Source organism: Quercus robur, chromosome 11 (genome assembly GCF_932294415.1).
Source record: "Quercus robur chromosome 11, dhQueRobu3.1, whole genome shotgun sequence".
Taxonomy (NCBI): Eukaryota; Viridiplantae; Streptophyta; class Magnoliopsida; order Fagales; family Fagaceae; genus Quercus; species Quercus robur.
Window position 1 is genome coordinate 1,255,934 of NC_065544.1, and position 18,350 is coordinate 1,274,283.

At 34.1% G+C, this 18,350-nt stretch overlaps 2 protein-coding genes across 4 annotated transcripts; one reads left to right on the top strand and one right to left on the bottom strand.

Moving 5' to 3' along the window:
* The first annotated feature begins 9,224 nt into the window (after positions 1-9,224).
* On the top strand, positions 9,225-12,311 carry LOC126707504 (subtilisin-like protease SBT1.8). Its single transcript, XM_050407191.1, has 2 exons — positions 9,225-10,989; positions 11,301-12,311. The coding sequence occupies exons 1-2, from the start codon at positions 9,378-9,380 to the stop codon at positions 11,960-11,962; spliced, it is 2,274 nt and encodes a 757-aa protein (XP_050263148.1). The 5' UTR covers positions 9,225-9,377; the 3' UTR covers positions 11,963-12,311.
* A 1,728-nt stretch (positions 12,312-14,039) lies between these two features.
* Positions 14,040-18,071, bottom strand: LOC126706689 (guanine nucleotide-binding protein subunit gamma 3). Of its 3 annotated transcripts, XM_050406222.1 has the most exons (6): positions 17,502-18,070; positions 17,085-17,463; positions 15,594-15,646; positions 15,367-15,411; positions 15,244-15,291; positions 14,040-14,489 (listed from the first exon to the last, which is right to left on the bottom strand). In XM_050406222.1, the coding sequence occupies exons 2-6, from the start codon at positions 17,247-17,249 to the stop codon at positions 14,117-14,119; spliced, it is 684 nt and encodes a 227-aa protein (XP_050262179.1). In that variant the 5' UTR covers positions 17,250-17,463; positions 17,502-18,070; the 3' UTR covers positions 14,040-14,116. The 3 variants fall into 3 exon arrangements, with proteins under 3 accessions (XP_050262179.1, XP_050262180.1, XP_050262178.1); XM_050406223.1 differs by having other exon boundaries at positions 15,244-15,288; positions 17,085-18,071; XM_050406221.1 differs by having other exon boundaries at positions 17,085-18,070.
* Positions 18,072-18,350: the final 279 nt, after the last annotated feature.

Sequence of the window (18,350 nt, forward strand, 5' to 3'; positions counted from 1 at the left end):
AAATTCCATGACGGAGCTGCTAATGATAATGAATATTATATATTTTTTAGACAATTTGTCAATTTTCTCTAGTAGAATAAACCAGACTTTCATATGAACTACTTTACAATTTGCTGAACTTGCACTCCTAAGCTAGTGTCGGTTACTAGTGTTGCTATGTGCAATGCATGTCTTCGGTTGCACCCCCCCTAAGATTGTGACGAACAGAACATCAGAATTAGTGGTAAGCTCCATATAAATATATATATAAATATATATATATATATATATATATATATAGGGTTGGGTTCAAGTTATACTTAGTGTAACTTTAGCAACGTTACACCACTTAATATTTTTTAATGTAAATTTTGACAAATCTACTATTAGATCACGTTATCTTCGTATATTCTCTATGCTGGCAAAATTTCAATGTGATCAAAGATCAATAGTCATGTCATCAATCAATTGTTTAAATTCAAGTTTTTGTAATTTAAAATAATACATAAAAGATGAATTTATGAAACGAATGGTAAATTACATTTGATTGGCATGAAAATTGGCATACAGGTTAAGAATATATAAAACATATAATTCAACAATTGGATTTTCAAAATGTGAATTCAATAACAAGTTATTGAGTGGTGTAACACTACTTAGAATTACATCAAGTGTAACTTAAACCCAACTCATACACACACACATTCTCTCATCTTATGTTCACAAGCTCAAGATAGGGATGGAGAATTTGCTCCAAAAAAAATAGTGTAAGGACTCAATTCGTAATGATCCCAAACTGGTCTTGGGTCCTGGGTCCGTACATTAAAGGCTCAAACAATAAAATTTGTAGAGCGTGGGTGTTCAAGAACTAGATTAACTTTTTTTAAAAATAAAACGATCCAATCTCATGTTTATATATGGATTAGCACTGATATCACAATTTGTTTTTCTTTGAAATAAGTACAGTTCTTTTGTTTCTAATCTTTTTTCCTAAGTGTTCTTTGTGTCTTTCTTTTTTTTGTCCCAATCCCTTTCTGCATGCTTTTCTTTCATGTTATATACTGCCCTCTTCATACCATCTTCACCACACACGTGTAAGTTGGGTTCAGGGGATCTCTTTCTGTCCCATCTAACACCTTCTGGAACCTCCTACTAACAGCTGTAAGACTACTTCATCACTGTTCAGGCATCACCTCCACATTAATGCGACCAGAGAGCTGGTTGAGAGGCAATTAATGCGGAGGCAACTGTTGTTATAGATATTTGTTTGCCTTCTCTTTCTTACCCTTGGTCCCTTATCTCACCTTTAATGATGACGTAACTCCGAAATACGTTTGTAACAAAATGGCGTTCTGATCGTCCTCGGACTCATATTGCCGAGAAGGATTTTGTCCTCAGACGAATACTGAACTCACCTTTCGTGATATTCACTCTTCCTTTCGTTTGGTTACCCCAACAATCTGATATAGGCCTCCTCGGACAGATTTGCATCCTCGGATGGGCCACAGGCCCAATTAACTTGACTTTAACAATTTTAATGACTAACCGGCCCCCACAAATAGCGATAAGAAAAATTTGATGTTAGAATTATGTGGGTACCTAAGGCATGCTTGCAACATCCTAGGCATGCTTGGCAACGTCCTTGGCCGACATCGGCATGCTTAGCAACGTCCTTGGCCGACCTTGGCATGCTTTGCAACGTCCTAGGCATCCCACATCGAAGAGAAATCCCCCCACTTTCTGCCTTATAAGCTTTGAAGCGAAGAAGTAGTGTACCACTAGTTCTTTAAGGCAGAAAGTGGGGGGATTTCTCTTCGATGTGGGACGCCTAGGACGTTGCAAAGCATGCCAAGGTCGGCCAAGGACGTTGCCAAGTATGTCTAGGACGTTGCTAAGCATGCCGAGAACGTTGCAAAGCATGCCGAGGTCGACCAAGGACGTTGCCAAGCATGCCTAAGCATGCCTTAGGTACCCATATATATATATATATATATATATAGAAGTTTTAATAATTTCACTAATTATTCATATTTTTATAATAAAAATTGTGTTTAATTTTAAATACATCTATGCATTTGCATGGATTAAATGCTAGTATAGTTAAGGCTAAAACTTAGAGAAAGTCTAATTAAATTCTAAATTATAGTCCAATTTTGGACCATGTGTCCAATCTAATTTTTAATTTTTTTTGTGTCAAGTTGAATTAGTAAGTGCAAAAGTCAAAGAATTTAAATCCAATTAGATTTTATATTGAATTTTAATTGGAGTTTAATTTTGCCTATTATTTTAAATTTTGATAGCAAGTGAGTTATTGGGTGGAAAAACCGAAGAGTCTGAACCCAATCAGATTCTAAATTTTAGTTAAATCTAAAACTTAGAGAAAGTTCAATTAGACTCTAAATTGTAGTCCAATTTTGCACCACATGTGTCGAATCTTTTTTTTTTTTTTTTTTGTGCCAAGTTGAATTAGTAAGTGCAAAAGTCAAAGAGTCTAAATCCAATTATATTCTAAATTGAATTTTAATTGAAGTTTAATTTTATCTTTTTTTTTTTAATTTTGGTAGCAAGTGAGTTATTGAGTGTAAAAACCGAAGAGTTTGAATCCCCTCAGATTCTAAATTTTAGTTAAAGCTAAAACTTAGAGAAAGTCTAATTAGACTCTAAATTGCAGTCCAATTTTGCGTCCAATCTAATTTTTAATTTTTGTGTCAAGGTGAAATATTAAGTGCAAAAGTCAAATATTCTAAATCCAATTATATTCTAAATTGAATTTTAATTTTAACTATTTTTTTTTAATAATTTTGGTAGTAAGTAATTGAGTGCAAAAAATGAGGGAATTCTAGCCTTTTGCCTTTAATTTTTAAAAAATTTAGCAATATGCCGCTATTTCAAAACTATATAGGGATATGCCCCTGTTTCGATACTCGATTACCTTAAAATCGAGTTTCAATGAAATACTCGATTCGTAAAAAATCGAGTTATGCCTAATAAAACTAAAACTAAAAAAAAAAAAGAACATGGAACTCGATTTTAGGGAAGTCGAGTTCCAAAACGCCGCTATAGGGCTTAAAAACGCCACTATAAGGCTTAAAAACGACACTATAGGGCCCCTTGAAATTGGTATGGGACGATCACACTTATAAAAAAAATTGCAGGAAAACGTCGCTATGGGGTTTTAAAACATCACTATAATAGGGCTCCCTGAATATGGGGCAATCACACTTATAAAAAAATTTGCAGGAAAACGCCGCTATAGGGCTTTAAAATGTCACTATAGGGCTTAAAAATGCCACTATAAAGGCTTTCTGAATATGGGGCAATCACACTTATAAAAAATTTTTTGCATGGAACTCGATTTCAGTAAGCTCGAGTTCCATGCAATTTTTTTTTTTTTTTTAAGTTTAATCGAGCATAACTCGATTTTCTACAAATCGAGTATTTAATTGAACTCGATTTTAGGCTAATCAAGTATCGAAATAGGGGCACGCCTTTATATAATTTGTAAACAGGAACATATTGTCAATTTTAAAAAAAATTAAGGATGAAATGCTAGAATCTCTCAAAAAAAAATAAAGTGTGAATTTAATTAGATTTTAAATTATATATATATATATATATGTCAGACTTGTCTTAAAAAAAAAAAAAGGTGTCAAAACAAAATAAAGCAATTCATACGTGATGAAAGAGAATAGTACAGAGTGTACAGAATGCAGGTAGCAGTTATCTTGAAAAAGAAAATCTAGTCAAAAAGAAAGTGAGAAAGAGAGAAGGGTCAAGGGTGTAGCTTTCATAAAAATCTAGCCGTTAGACCCTTTTTTTGAATGGCGTGCAATACTATCTGCCTGCTATGCAATTGCTAATTTGCCATCTCTCACTCGAGAACTCTCTCCACGATTTAAAAAGACAAAATTATACCGCATAATTAGCGCGTGATCTTCGTCTCGATCATCGTGGCCATTTTTTCTTTGCCTTCAATACCCTTCGTTTTGGTTTCTAACTCATTTCATTTTCATGACACCACCGTCACCACCCCCCTCAATGTCGCCGTAATATGTGTTTGCCGTTTACACTTACAGATGTATAAATGGGATGACTTTATTGTTCATGAATGATTCATGACCTACATTTCTTTTTATCTTTGAAGGACATGTTTTCTTCATTTTATATGTATTTTTACGATTAAATATTGGACAAAGTTTAGCTAAAAAATTTATTGGAATCTAAGGCTACAAAATTACTCAATAAAATAAACATTATTACATGTAAAATCTAATCATTGAACTGTATGTTTTTTATGCTATTAATATACATGTCAAATTTTATGTCAATCGGATATTATTTACTATATGATCTATAAACTTATATTTTATGAATAATTTTAAATTACAAAAATCTGTGATTTAAATATTTTATTGATGACATAGCTATTGATCTTTAGTTTTCTATAAATTTTGCATGCATGGAGAATATAAGAAGAAAATATAATATAATGGTGAATTTGTCAAAATTCATTTCCAATAAAAAGATATTGAATAAGGTTGTAGCCATTGCTATAATGGACAATGTTTAGCTACAAAATTGGTTGTAGCCTAAGGTTACAACCTTACTTAATAAAATAAAAATTGCTATAATGGACAATGTTTAGCTACAAAATTGGTTGTAGGCTAAGGTTACAACCTTACTCAATAAAATAAAAATTGCTATATATTTTGAAAATCTAACCATTTAATTTCATGTTCTTTACGTTCTTAATATAAGTGTCAAATTTTGTGTCAATCGGAAATTATTTACTATATGATCTATAAGCTTATATTTTATGCATAATTTTAAACTATAAAAACTTGTAATTTAAATAATTTATTGATAACATAGTTATTGATCTTTAATTTTCTAAATTTTGCAAGCATGAAGGATATAAAAAAAATAAAAAAATAAAGATGTAATCCAATTGTGGATTTATCAAAATTCACTTCCAATAAAAAGATATTGAGCAAGTTTGTAGCCTTAAACTACAACCAATTTTGTAACTAAATTTTGTCCACAACTAATTTTGTAGCTACTTTGTCCTTTATTTATTTAGTTTTTTTTTAAGGACATGTCTTCTTCATTCTATATTTATTTTTACGATTAAATATTGGACAAAGTTTAACTACAATTAGTTGTAATCTAAGATTACCACATTACTCAATAAAATAAACATTACTATATATTATGAAAATTTAACCGTTAAATTGTGTGTTCTTTACGTTATTAATATACATGTCAAATTTTGTGTTAATCGGATATTATTTACTATATGAACTATAAAATTATATTTTTATAGACTTGAACTTGACTTATTTATTAAATAACCAAACATAAAATAAAAAAATAAAAAAATAAAAAATCTTGAGCTTGACCTAGTTCATTTATGACCTTAGTCTTATAAGTTTTAACTCCATCTAGGATGAGAAACATTAAAAGTTGACACAAAATATTCATTTTGAAATGAATATTCCCAAAAAATGAATAGTTGCCTTTTGTCATTTGTCACAGTGGTTACCAATATTATTATGAGTTCGGTTAATGTATACCCTTAGGGCATATATTAATTATCAATTTAAGGAAATGTTTTATGAAAAGTTAAAAAAGCTTTGATAAAAGTTAGCCACTTTTACATTTTCCCATAAAAAGTTTTTCTAAACATACATTAGTAAAACTATATTATTAGTTACAGTTTTATATTGGTATTGATGTAAGAGATATTGCCAAGAAAAAAAAATGGGAATATAACAAATATGTACTCCCTCGTCTTATACAATATTGAATTCCACTAATCAATCTATATATATATATATACATATATATTAATAGGCAAAACTTAAAGGAAGTTCAATTAAAATCCAATTTTGTAGCATGTGTCTAAATTTATGTTGGGATCACATCATAATTTTTCATTTAAGTTTGTGTCATGTGTCTACTTAAGTTTTTTTAATTTTTATGCCAAGTGAGTTAATGAGTGCAAAATATTAAGAATCTAATATTAATGAACTATAATTTTTTTTTTTTTAAAAAATCAATCACATATACTCAATAAAAATCACAACACATTCTATCTTATTAAAAATCAGAAAAAAAATGATCATAAGTAATATTAAATTTAGGTAAGAATTTTAATATGTGGCTAATTACATTTACTTTAAAAATAATAATTTGACTAATTATTTATATTTTTATGATAAAAATTGTAATTAATTTTAAATGTATCTATACATATGCATTTATGCATGTGTTACATGCTATTTTTTTTAATAATTTGACTAATTATTTATATTTTTATAATAAAAACTGTGTTTAAGGAGTGGCAATTCGTGTTCGCATATCGGATTCGTGTCATATCAACTTATGAGTATCCGACTATATGGATCAACACTAACCCGATATGTTTATTAAACGGGCCAAGATTCCTTAATCCTAACACAACCCATTTATTAAACGGGTTAGTCGTGTCGACCTATTTATCAAATTTTATCAAAATGAAAAAAAATATTATGAAAAAACAAACAAATAAATATTTTTAATATAAAATTTTGAACTAATGAATAACTGTATTACAAATAATCATTCAAAATTAAAGCATATCTCAATATCACAAATAATCAATCACAATATGTCAAAGAAAGTAAACCACAACAACTAATAAATTTATATACCTAAGGTTTGAAGTGTATATTAGTAAAATCTCATTTAATTAAATGGGTCAAACATGTTCCATAGGTTAAATACTAACCCAACCCATTTATTAAATGGGTTAGTCGTGTTAAACCGTATATGACACGAACCCATTAAGTCTCAACTCATAACTTGCTAATTTTGTATCGTGTCATGTCGTGTCAGGTTCGTGGGTTGTGTCCAATTTTGCCACCCCTACCATGCGTTTGTATGGATTAAATGCTAGTGTGTGTATATATATATATATAAAAGCAAATACCTCATGTGAGAAAGTATGAGATTTTGCCAAGTGACACATTTTTTACAAAGAGAATTGAAATATTCTCAAGTGCCATATCAAAGATAAGAATAAATTAAATGTTGACTTTTTGTTTCATTTGATTCAATGTTTCAAGACTATTCTAATTAAAAAATAAATACTTTTTGTTTCCTTTGGTTCAATGTTTCAATATTGTTATCATATTTAATCCTAACCCATACAAGTTGGCTACAAATAAGGAAGGGGGCTTGCATTTTATATTGAGTGATAGCGGTAATTATGATTTTAATGTTAAGGTCGGACATTGTGGACTGTGGATTTTGTAAAGACTGTGATTGACTGTGAGCATTTGTGGTGTGTATTTTGTTTTAAAATTAAAGAGAAATGGAAAGATATATTTTATATTAACTTTTATTCTACAATATTCATTCAATTTTTTTTTCATTACTTGAACTGAATAATTATAATAGATATGCGTGTAATTTATAATTGTTGTTTCTTATGATAAACTGACTATGAACAAAGTTCTATAACAATTATGCTACAATATATATACAATATTCTCTAAAACTATTTTATATAAAATATTACAATATTATCCATGCATTGCATAAACAACTTAGTAATTAAATTATGCTATAATATAAATACAATATTCTCTTAAACTATTTTATATAAAATATTACAACATTCTCCATGTATCGAGCATGGCCGACTTACTAGTTAAATTAATGGTAAAACCCTCTATTTATATGAGAGCAAAAAATACACCCTTATGGTGGCATCGAAATATTCTATAATCTGCCTATTGTGAAGGAGTGAATGTAGCCCATACCCAAAATCAAGCACACGATGATCGGTTTAGCAAAACAATTTCAAACTTTCAGAAGTGTGAAAGGGCTAGGTACTGAGTTTCTCTGGATGGCAATGGAGTTCTTACCTCATACATCAACAAAGAATGGAGAAGGTTCAATTGGAAAAGATAGTCTGGTGGAGGTAGATTGGTGGACCCTTGAGATGACGTTTCTCCAGCCATTTGATTGGCAAAAGACAAGAACACCATTGGGACAAGAACACCATTGATAAAAAATATTTAAGCTCTCGTCCAACAACAATTCACATGTTCACCGAAGTGGGGGACTAAACCAAAATCCCACAATAAAAAAAGAAAACAAAGAAATCCATTACGCACTTGCAATTCCTCAATGAAGATATGGAAAACTTTGGGACGATAGGATGATAGTTAAATTTAGATGAGTCCATACAAAACATATTAATACTCTTAAACAAGAACAACCATTTTTCGTCTGCAATACTCCAATACACTCCAAAAGTAACATGATGGTCCTTCTCTCTTGTTTTTTTTAGGGCCCAAGCACAACTTGCAGGCATTATTGTTTTTAAAAGACCTACAATACTTTTAGAATAACCAATAAGATAAAGCCAAAATGGGAATATTAATCAACCATGGGCCATGGCCCCCAAAATTAGTGAACTTTTTTTCTTTTTATATTTAAGTGTTATTGATCGAATTTCTTTTCCCCGCCCCTTCTTCTCTTTCTTTGTTTTTCTTTTTTTTATAGTTCTTAGGAAGTCACGGATCTTGAACTTTATTCTTAGATGCTAGCGAGACAAATCCAAATCTTTTAGGCACTAAAATGCTTAGCACAAAAAATAACACATTGGTCATTATTTAGGTGATTCATAAGTTTTTGATTTCAAAACTTTATTAATAACATTTTAAGAATTTCCACCATTTGTTAAAGCGGTAAATTTATAATTGAATGTAAATTATTTTACTTGAATCTACTAGTAACCCTATATTTCTTTTTTCTTTTTCTCTTTTTTTTTTTTTTTTTTATAAAAAAAACCTTTACTTCAATGACTTAAAATAAAAAATAAAAATTGCACATATTATTTATAAAACCAATAATAGCTAAAGATGGGCAGTTTGGTATGGTAATTTGAGCAACATTTTTCAGCTTTTAAATAATATTACGCGTATTTTTACACATTTCTTTATCTACACATATTTTTATAAAAAGAAATGATATGTTCATAATATTTTCACAACATTCTTACAACAAATTATAAGTGACATGTTGTTACTATTATTATTATTATTATTATTATTATTATTATTGTGGACATTACATCTCCTTAAAAAAAATATATATATATATACACAACGTTACTATAATAACGTAACCAAACCGCTCCAAGAAATGGAAATGTTTATAAAACTGACACGAGTCTTCTTTTTACTCCGTAGTATTTTGTCACAGTGACAGACAGCAACTGTCTTTCTCTCTTTCTTGCTTTCTTTCTTTTAACTCCTTTATAAATAACTGATTAAGTTAAACGCTTTTCTCTCTCACACAGACACAGACACAGACACAGACACACCCAACAAGCCAAGCCATTAGCCATGGCTTCCAATGGGTTCTTGCTCTTCCTCACCAGTGCTCTCCTTGTTCTACTACAATTCCTTTCTGTCTCAGCCATGGCCAAGCAAACTTACATAGTCCACATGAAACACCAGGACAAACCTTCTTCCTATGCCACCCACCATGATTGGTACTCCTCTCAACTCCAAACTGATTCCACTCTTCTCTACACTTACACCGACGCTTACCATGGCTTCGCCGCCTCACTCGACTCCGACGAAGCAGACTCACTCCGCCGATCCGACTCTGTCCTCGGCGTTTACGAAGACACTCTCTACACTCTCCACACCACTCGCACTCCCGAGTTCCTAGGCCTCAACACTGAGTCCGACAGCCACCACACTCAGGTCCTTAACCAAGCCTCTAACGATGTCATCATCGGAGTTTTAGACACGGGTGTCTGGCCCGAATCCAAAAGCTTCGACGATTCGGGTTTACCCGAGATCCCGACCCGGTGGAAAGGCAAGTGCGAGTCGGGACCCGATTTCAAACCCACACTCTGCAACAAGAAACTCATCGGAGCACGAAGCTTTTCCAAAGGGTACCGCATGGCCTCCAGTGGAGGCTCCGCGACGAAACCGAAGGAAGTCGTGTCGCCGCGCGACAATGACGGCCATGGGACCCACACGGCCAGCACCGCCGCCGGATCCCCCGTGGGGAACGCTTCTCTTCTCGGCTACGCGCAGGGCACGGCGCGTGGAATGGCGAGTCGGTCGCGCGTCGCAGCTTACAAAGTTTGTTGGAGCGTTGGGTGCTTCGGATCCGATATTCTCGCGGGTATGGATCAGGCCATAAGCGACGGCGTGGACGTGCTCTCGCTCTCTCTCGGCGGTGGGTCCGCTCCGTATTACAGAGACACCATCGCAATCGGAGCTTTCACGGCGGTTGAGAAGGGCATTTTCGTCTCTTGCTCAGCCGGAAACAGTGGGCCCATCAGAGCCTCATTGGCCAACGTGGCACCCTGGATCATGACCGTTGGAGCCGGTACTATAGACCGGGATTTCCCGGCTTTCGCTTTACTCGGAAACAAACACCGGTTCACCGGTGTGTCTTTATACAGCGGAAACGGAATGGGGGCCAAACCGGTTGGGTTGGTTTACAACAAAGGGAACAGCAGTGCAAGCAACATGTGCTTACCTGGTTCGCTCGAACCGGACTTCGCACGTGGGAAAGTGGTGGTTTGCGATAGAGGAGTGAACGCACGTGTGGAGAAGGGAGCGGTTGTACGAGACGCGGGTGGGGTTGGGATGATACTCGCGAACACGGCGGCGAGTGGGGAAGAGTTGGTGGCTGACAGTCACTTGTTGCCGGCTGTGGCGGTGGGGAGGAAAGTAGGGGATATGATCAGAGAATATGTGCGGTCTAATTCGAATCCAACGGCTGTGCTGAGTTTTGGTGGGACGGTGTTGAACGTAAAGCCTTCACCAGTAGTGGCGGCGTTTAGTTCTCGAGGGCCGAATATGGTGAATCCGCAGATATTGAAACCGGATGTAATTGGGCCTGGTGTTAATATCTTGGCTGCTTGGTCTGAGGCTGTTGGGCCCACTGGATTGGATACAGACAGTAGGAAGACTCGATTCAACATCATGTCAGGTACTTTCATTTATTGAGTATTTTTTTTTTTTGGTGTTTGCATTAAATTTTGAAATGCTTTCAGAGAAAAGTTGGTCAATTTTCAACTGCTTTAATCATCAGCTTTGAATGCACATAATAAATAAAGTGGAAATTTTTTTTTAGGCTTATTTATTTATTTATTTTTTATTTTTGATGGGTTTTAGGCTTATTAGAACAAGGAAAATTGAAAAGTTCATTTATGATGCAGCTAGCTAGGTGTAATTGTGTTATTCATATTTATATTCAAGAATGATTATTTATACTTATGATGATGTTGGGAAACTATATAGGTACATCAATGTCTTGCCCACATATCAGTGGATTGGCAGCATTGCTAAAAGCAGCTCATCCGGAATGGAGTCCAAGTGCAATCAAATCTGCACTAATGACTACTGCTTACACTCAGGATAACACCAATTCCCCTCTCCGGGATGCTGCAGGAGGAGGATTTTCCAACCCGTTGGCTCACGGGGCTGGTCATGTAGAACCACATAAAGCCCTCGATCCGGGCCTTGTATACGATATCTCAATTGAGGATTACATAACCTTCTTGTGCTCCTTGGACTACACCGTTGCTCAAGTCCAAACTATTGTCAAACGCCCCAATGTTTCGTGTTCGAGGAAATTTTCTGACCCTGGTCAACTCAATTACCCATCATTCTCTGTCTTGTTTGCAAACAAGAAGGTTGTCCGATACACTCGTACATTGACTAATGTTGGGGCTGCTGGCTCTGTCTACGATGTAACCGTTGGTGCACCAACAATGGTGAATGTGGCAGTGAAGCCTACAAAGCTTGTTTTTAAAAGTGTAGGGGAGAAACAGAGGTACACGGTTACCTTTGTGGCCAAGAGCGGTGCACCCAAAACACCTATGTCTGAATTTGGTTCAATTGTCTGGAGCAACGCCCAACACCAAGTTAAGAGCCCAGTTGCCTTTGCATGGACACAGTAGTATTAGATTGCTTTTAATGTATTTGGGCCTCAGCAGCAGTTTATTAATAAAACAGCTATCAAAGCCCAGTCTATCGGACATGACCAAAGTGGTTTGTTTTGCCGCGATGAAAAGACAATTAAGACAGTAGAGTGTCAGTTTGTCATAAAATTTGCAATTGGCTTGTTTAGTTAAGTTAATGTTACAGAATGACTGACATGCCAATGTTAAGTATAGCTTTTCCGTAACTTTTGACTATTTCCAGTTGATATTTTGCAGCTCTCCTTCTGTTGGAGTGGAAGTGGGAAACAGAAACTTGTTACTTTTTTATTTAATAATATGATTTAATTTAGTGTTGGTTTGGATAGCATGTGCTGCGTCTGCGTTTTATATATATATATATATTTTTTTTTTCAGCTGCAACTGTTGATCCGGTTTTTTGTGAACAGTATATTTATGCACTATTTACGAGTTTCACAAACTCCACTTTTTATCAATTTTTTCATTAAAAATGGTCTCACGGTACTATTTACACATTTTAAAATTATTTTGTTATAGTGTTTTCAGTTTTCAGTTTTTAGTTTTAGCAAAATAAGTTCTATCCAAACAGACCCTTAGTCATTCTATTATGTCTGTGCCAGTATCAAATTTAATTTAGTCATTTTATTACAAATAGATCCAAATTTGAGACTACAACACTACTTGGTCATAATTTGATTTGAGTTTTTGAGAATAAGTATCAAATATAATTTACACTTCTAGTACTTTTTTTAATTGGACATATCTTTTTGTTTTAAATATACAATAACAAATAGTAGTGGGTTTTAATTCCTGCCTTTTATTTAGTTAGTGGGTGAAATCTCCCATTAAAATAAAATGAGATTCATTTTTAAAAAATTCTGAAGGTAAGCCAAACCCAATTCAATCTTAGCAAAATCTTACAAGTGGTAATCTTTGTACTAATCTACCGTTAGAATTGCTGCTAGTATTTTTTCACATATAAAGAATGTAGCGAGACTCTTTGCTTTGGGAAAATTTAATATAAGGGAAATATTAACCGATGCCTTTATGACAAATGTTAACAAACCATTTTAAGAAAGTTTTTATGAAGAAAAAAAAAAACAATTAATATTTGGAAAATGTTTTCTATTTCCCATAAAAATGGTGTCAAAACTTTCTTAAAATAAATTGTTAACTATTACCGTAAGGGCACCTGTTAACATTAATATAATCTTCATCCCTCATGCCCTACCATTTTTTTTTTTTTAAATTCTGGTTCCGCATTAAACTCTATACATGTAGGTGTAGTGTAGCCAACCCAAGTGCATCTAATCTAGGCTTGGTTAAAGTTGAATAGTCCCAAGGGCTAAGAATCCTCTTCTCCTACTTAATCCTTACTATTCCAAGTCTTGCTATGTCAACGATACAGGGAATGAGAAAGTGGGCTCATAACAAGTCTAGCCCAAGGGCAGAAAGGTTGTTAACACCTCCTAGGATCCTACCACTTAATTTGGGCCATTATGGTCACACATGCTCAATTATTTTTGGAGGAACATTTTCTAGTTTCTACTATTGTTCTCCCTAGACCGTCCAATGGCCATGCACTCAAATGGCTTTATGTCAGAGAACTGAATGAAATGAATGAACATCTGCAAATGTCCTGTGCTGGAAGTTTTTGCAGGAAAATAAATCTGACAGAACCCTGGATGATCCAAAATATGGCATGCGCGCTTCAATAATTCATGTCAATTATGGGTTCAGTGTAGGGACACCTATTTTGAATTATGAGGCAAAGGAAAACTCATTGCAATGGTACTCCTGCATAGCTGAGCTCCACCTAAGGCTAAGGTTTTCAAACATGCAAGCTTAACTTTGAAGTTTTTCCTTTATTAAATTTAAAGGCCTCAAAAGAACTTTTTTAAAAGCAGAAACAAGAACCCTCATCATCTAATAATAAAATTACTAATATATATCAATGGAAAATTTTCAAAGCAAAATCCATCAATCCAGGGCAGAGGACACCAATTTCCTTCATAGATCTGTCTAATACTACCCATTTATAATGGCACTTGAAGATACTATGTTATATCCTTCCATATTTGCAAAGTTTATATTCCATTTAAAATAAAGGCCATGTTGAGGAACAAAGCTTCCAAATGGAATTGCTTGAATATACTAGTAACATAGATAGCAAGGGTTACAACAGATGTCTGTACAACAGCAACGAGGGCGTACCTTTGGACATTTAGGACATGAGCATCTGCATATGCAGCAAGAGCAATCAGGGCATGAAGGAGATGGGAAATGGCAACAGTTGCTTCTGCATGAGACTTTTCTACAGCAATTTGAACGGGGACAAGAGCAACACCACCGCCACTTTGGAAAATGACAACCAACACAGAAACAACAGTTACACGGATTACATGAACAATACTTGCATGGATTGCAGTCACAGCTGCAGCAGCTGCAGCGCGGCCTTTCTAGATGATTTGAGCACCCGGTACAGCAGCAACAGCAGATCCATGAGAGGTTAAAACATGGCATTCCACTGCACAAAAAAAGGACACTTGTCATTATATATGGACATTAGCTTTCACAAGAGGCATGAGTTGAAAATTTCTGTTTCTGCACGAGGCAGACCAGAAATCTTAATTTGTTCTAATTTAATTGGTACTTCTTGCTTAGGTTTCCCTATCACCACACTCATAACTGCCAGAAAAAATTGAGAGTTGAGGACAAATTTTGCATTAGAGGCAAGTACCAGAATAAAGTTCCAACTTTCAACTGTGATTTTCCGGGTCAGAATAGGTTCATCATGCATACCTTTGTTAATTGAAGTCAAGTTCAAATAAAGTCACAAAGCCAATGTTATAAGGGTCTGGTAGCAATGCCATATAAGCTCTAGCTAATTTCTAAGATGACAATCAAGTCTTTTCTTGTGTATTATGTTAGTAGAGAAAAGTAAATAAAACAGAGCTAAAAATAATTTTAATTGTTAATTTTTACACCTTTTATTTTAGAATATACAAAGTAAAGCAGGACCACGGCATTCACCACAGCAGCATGAGTGGACACTGAGAATCGATTGATTTTAATTGAAAATCACAACCACATTTCCAAATGCTGGGAAACAGAACTTCTACAATCATGTGGTAGTAATGTTGGACAGCTTTTGCTTATTTAGTTCATCATTTAGTGCTCCAATAAATAGATATGTTATAAAGTGTATAGTAAAACTTAGTTCACAGATAATACAATTATACATGTATAAAACATAATAAAAAAAGACAACAGAATGGTACCAGAGCCATTTCCAGAAGCGACATGGCCGACGGATCTTCCGATTCCTACTTTAAAGAGAAAAACATAAGGATCATATTCCCCTTCCAAATTTCATAAAAAAAAGTTGATGACAATATTCTTACGTTGGTATAAAAGGATCCGAGTTTGCCACCACATAATCAGTAATCCTACAAAATGGTCACGTTCAAAATAATCCTTTAGGTGGGAAGGAAAAATATATATATATATATATATATATATATCTATATATATCAAAAAGAAAATTCCATTAACGAAATCCTCCACATAATCAGTAATCCCACATAAAAATTTCTTGTAGACACAAGGATGTTGCAAAAGTTAAGCATACTCTTTGCAGCATCTAGAAGCAGGTTGAAGGGATTGAGCAGATTTTAGTTCCTCCTGTGCAGAGCAAAATTATCAATCACATTTTTGCCAACCATAAGCATAATTAATAAAAAAATTGTTACTTTATTAACTCTGCCAAAACTGTTTTTGTGCAGACTTTATTATAGGAATACGAAACTTGAGAGTAGTTTCTAACATTGTTGGCCACATTATTTTTTATATAAGGGATCAGTAAGATATAATTGAGCCCAAACACCATTATAACAAACAGTGAAACAAACTGTACAAAATCAATGCAACTCAACTACTCTGCCTAATGTCTTCTACACCCTTAAATTTGAAACAGGAATCTCTACATGCTACACAAAACCTTTTTAGGAATGGTTCACTTTAAAGTATTTACAACAGCCGATCCTTGTTGTTACTTCCAACTTGATTGCTTGAAAAATGCTTTGTTCAGTCCTCATAGTGCCATTGAATATTCTAGCATTCCTTTTGAGTACAAAGGTGATAGATTACAGCATCGATGGCCAAAATAAATCAAAATTCTAGAATCGGTTACAGTGAGTCCGATTTTCAGACTGCTCTGTTATGAATGAACTAAACCCCCAACAATCTCACTGTTATCAAGAAGTTCAATTGGAATATGGACACAAGTCTTTCTGAATTTTTTTTTTTTTTAAAAAAAAAAAAAAAAAAAAAAAGATGAAGGAATGTGGAGAAAGTTACATTATTAATAAAAAAATCTCAGACAAGTACACCTAAGGTAAAGCCAGAGAAAATCTTGTAATATCACTTGAATGTATGTATATACCACTTAATTGGAGCATAGCATAGCTAAGTCTTACTAAATAGTCTCAGCTGCTCAAAGCATCAGTGGTTACAGAGTTTGAGGATGCTCATTAGCTAGCTACAGAAGTACTGCCACTAATAATGACCAATTTCAGACTTTTGCTACTTTAATATAACTTACAAAAGGAATAATATCCTGGACATTCTGATGGCATGCAAAACCAAATTTGGTACTAAATGTATCAGGGGAAAAGCTGATTCACCTCAAATTATCAGTTTCCATTTTTAGAAGAACATTCCAATCTATCCTTTTGATCAATACATTCCCCCCTTAGTAGGTTGCTTTTTCAACCAAACATTCTTGTGTGTTACATCTATGAAGATTTTTAATGGCTTCAAATTGATAATCTATAAAAACCCTTTTTTTTTTTTACCTGTTGAGATTCAGTAACAAAAATCATTGTACTACACTACACCCATCTAATCATACACTTCCTTTGCTTGTTTTCACTTAATTTCCACATCATTATGCTCAAAGTATTAAAAGATCATAGTAAGAAAAAAAGATATCTTGAAAGTAAAGACATTTGAAATAATGCATTTACTAATTTACCGTTATAACAATTAACAAGTAAAGTAATGCATTCACTAATTTGAAATAATCAAAATTAATTAAACAATAAAAATCAAACAAACTGACCTCAAGAAAGCCAATCTCTCTCTCAAGCATCTGAACCTTGGCCGTTTCCCGACGCTTGCCGTACAAATCTGGATACGCCGGTGGTGACTTTGGACGTGGTGGCGGCAGAGACGGTACTGAAGAAGAAGAAGAAGAAGAACTACCCAACTGAGCAGGAGCAGCCATTAGCACACACAAACTTTGTTGTTGGTGACAAGAAGTAACCAATTGTTTGTTTCTAACACTAAAAATTCTAAATCACTCCAAAACTTAAGCCATCGATTTCAGACAAAGACAGAACAAGAAAAATCAGTACTTGAAAGTGGTAATAACAGTATTATTACTTGTAGTACTTGTAGTAGAAACAAGAACCAGGTAGCAGTAATATTGAAGTAGACTCCTGTTAACCAAAAAAAATAAATATTGAAGTACACAGACAAAACAAAGAAAAGGCAATGGAAGTTAAGGTGTGAAACTGAAAGGCAAGCTGTAAAAAAAACAAAGTTTGTGGCTTTGAGGCAGTAATTAGGCACTCTGACAAAAACTAATTACTACACAGAAGCAAGAAAAAAGAAATCTCTCTCTCTCTCTGCTTGTTTCTGCAAGAACAGCGAGGGACATAAATGTATGTATCAAACTGTGGTTGCAGGGACTAAATGAGGGTTAAAAGTTCTTAAGAGAAAAGAGTAATAATAAGGCTAAAAAGAGAGTCATTATTGTCACAGGCTATGAGTGAAAAGTAGAAGAGAGGGTCTGAGGTCTCTCCAGGCACATCTTTTGTGCATGGTAGTGCAGTAATAATAATAGTAAAGACGGCTGTGAAAAAGCCTGCAACTGCAACTCTCTGTACGAACCCATTTGGCAAAGTTGAGGGATTTCATAGAAATTTTGATTTTTGAAGTTTGTAACTGTGTGAGTGAGTGAGTTTTTCTTTTCTTTTTTTTTTTCTTTTTTTTTTCTTTTTTGGTTTTTGGGTATTTTCATTTTCTCTGCTAAGTTGCAGACTGGGGAGAGCGAAAAGCACGATGGGGAAGTACCTCAGAGAGCGCACGTGACCGCTTGTTAGGAAAGAGAAGAAAAAAGGTCTTTTTATTCGTATTTTTGGTGGGGTTCGAGCTTTCAATTACGAATCAGCTCTGACTTTGAGATAAAAAGGAGTGACTACCAATGTTACCTCATGTCAATTGTCAATTTTACTAGATTTCCTTTTTCAAACAATACCGATTCCTTTTCATAAGATTTCAAAATTTTTTTTTTCGGGGTTAATGTATGTACTTTTTTTTTTAA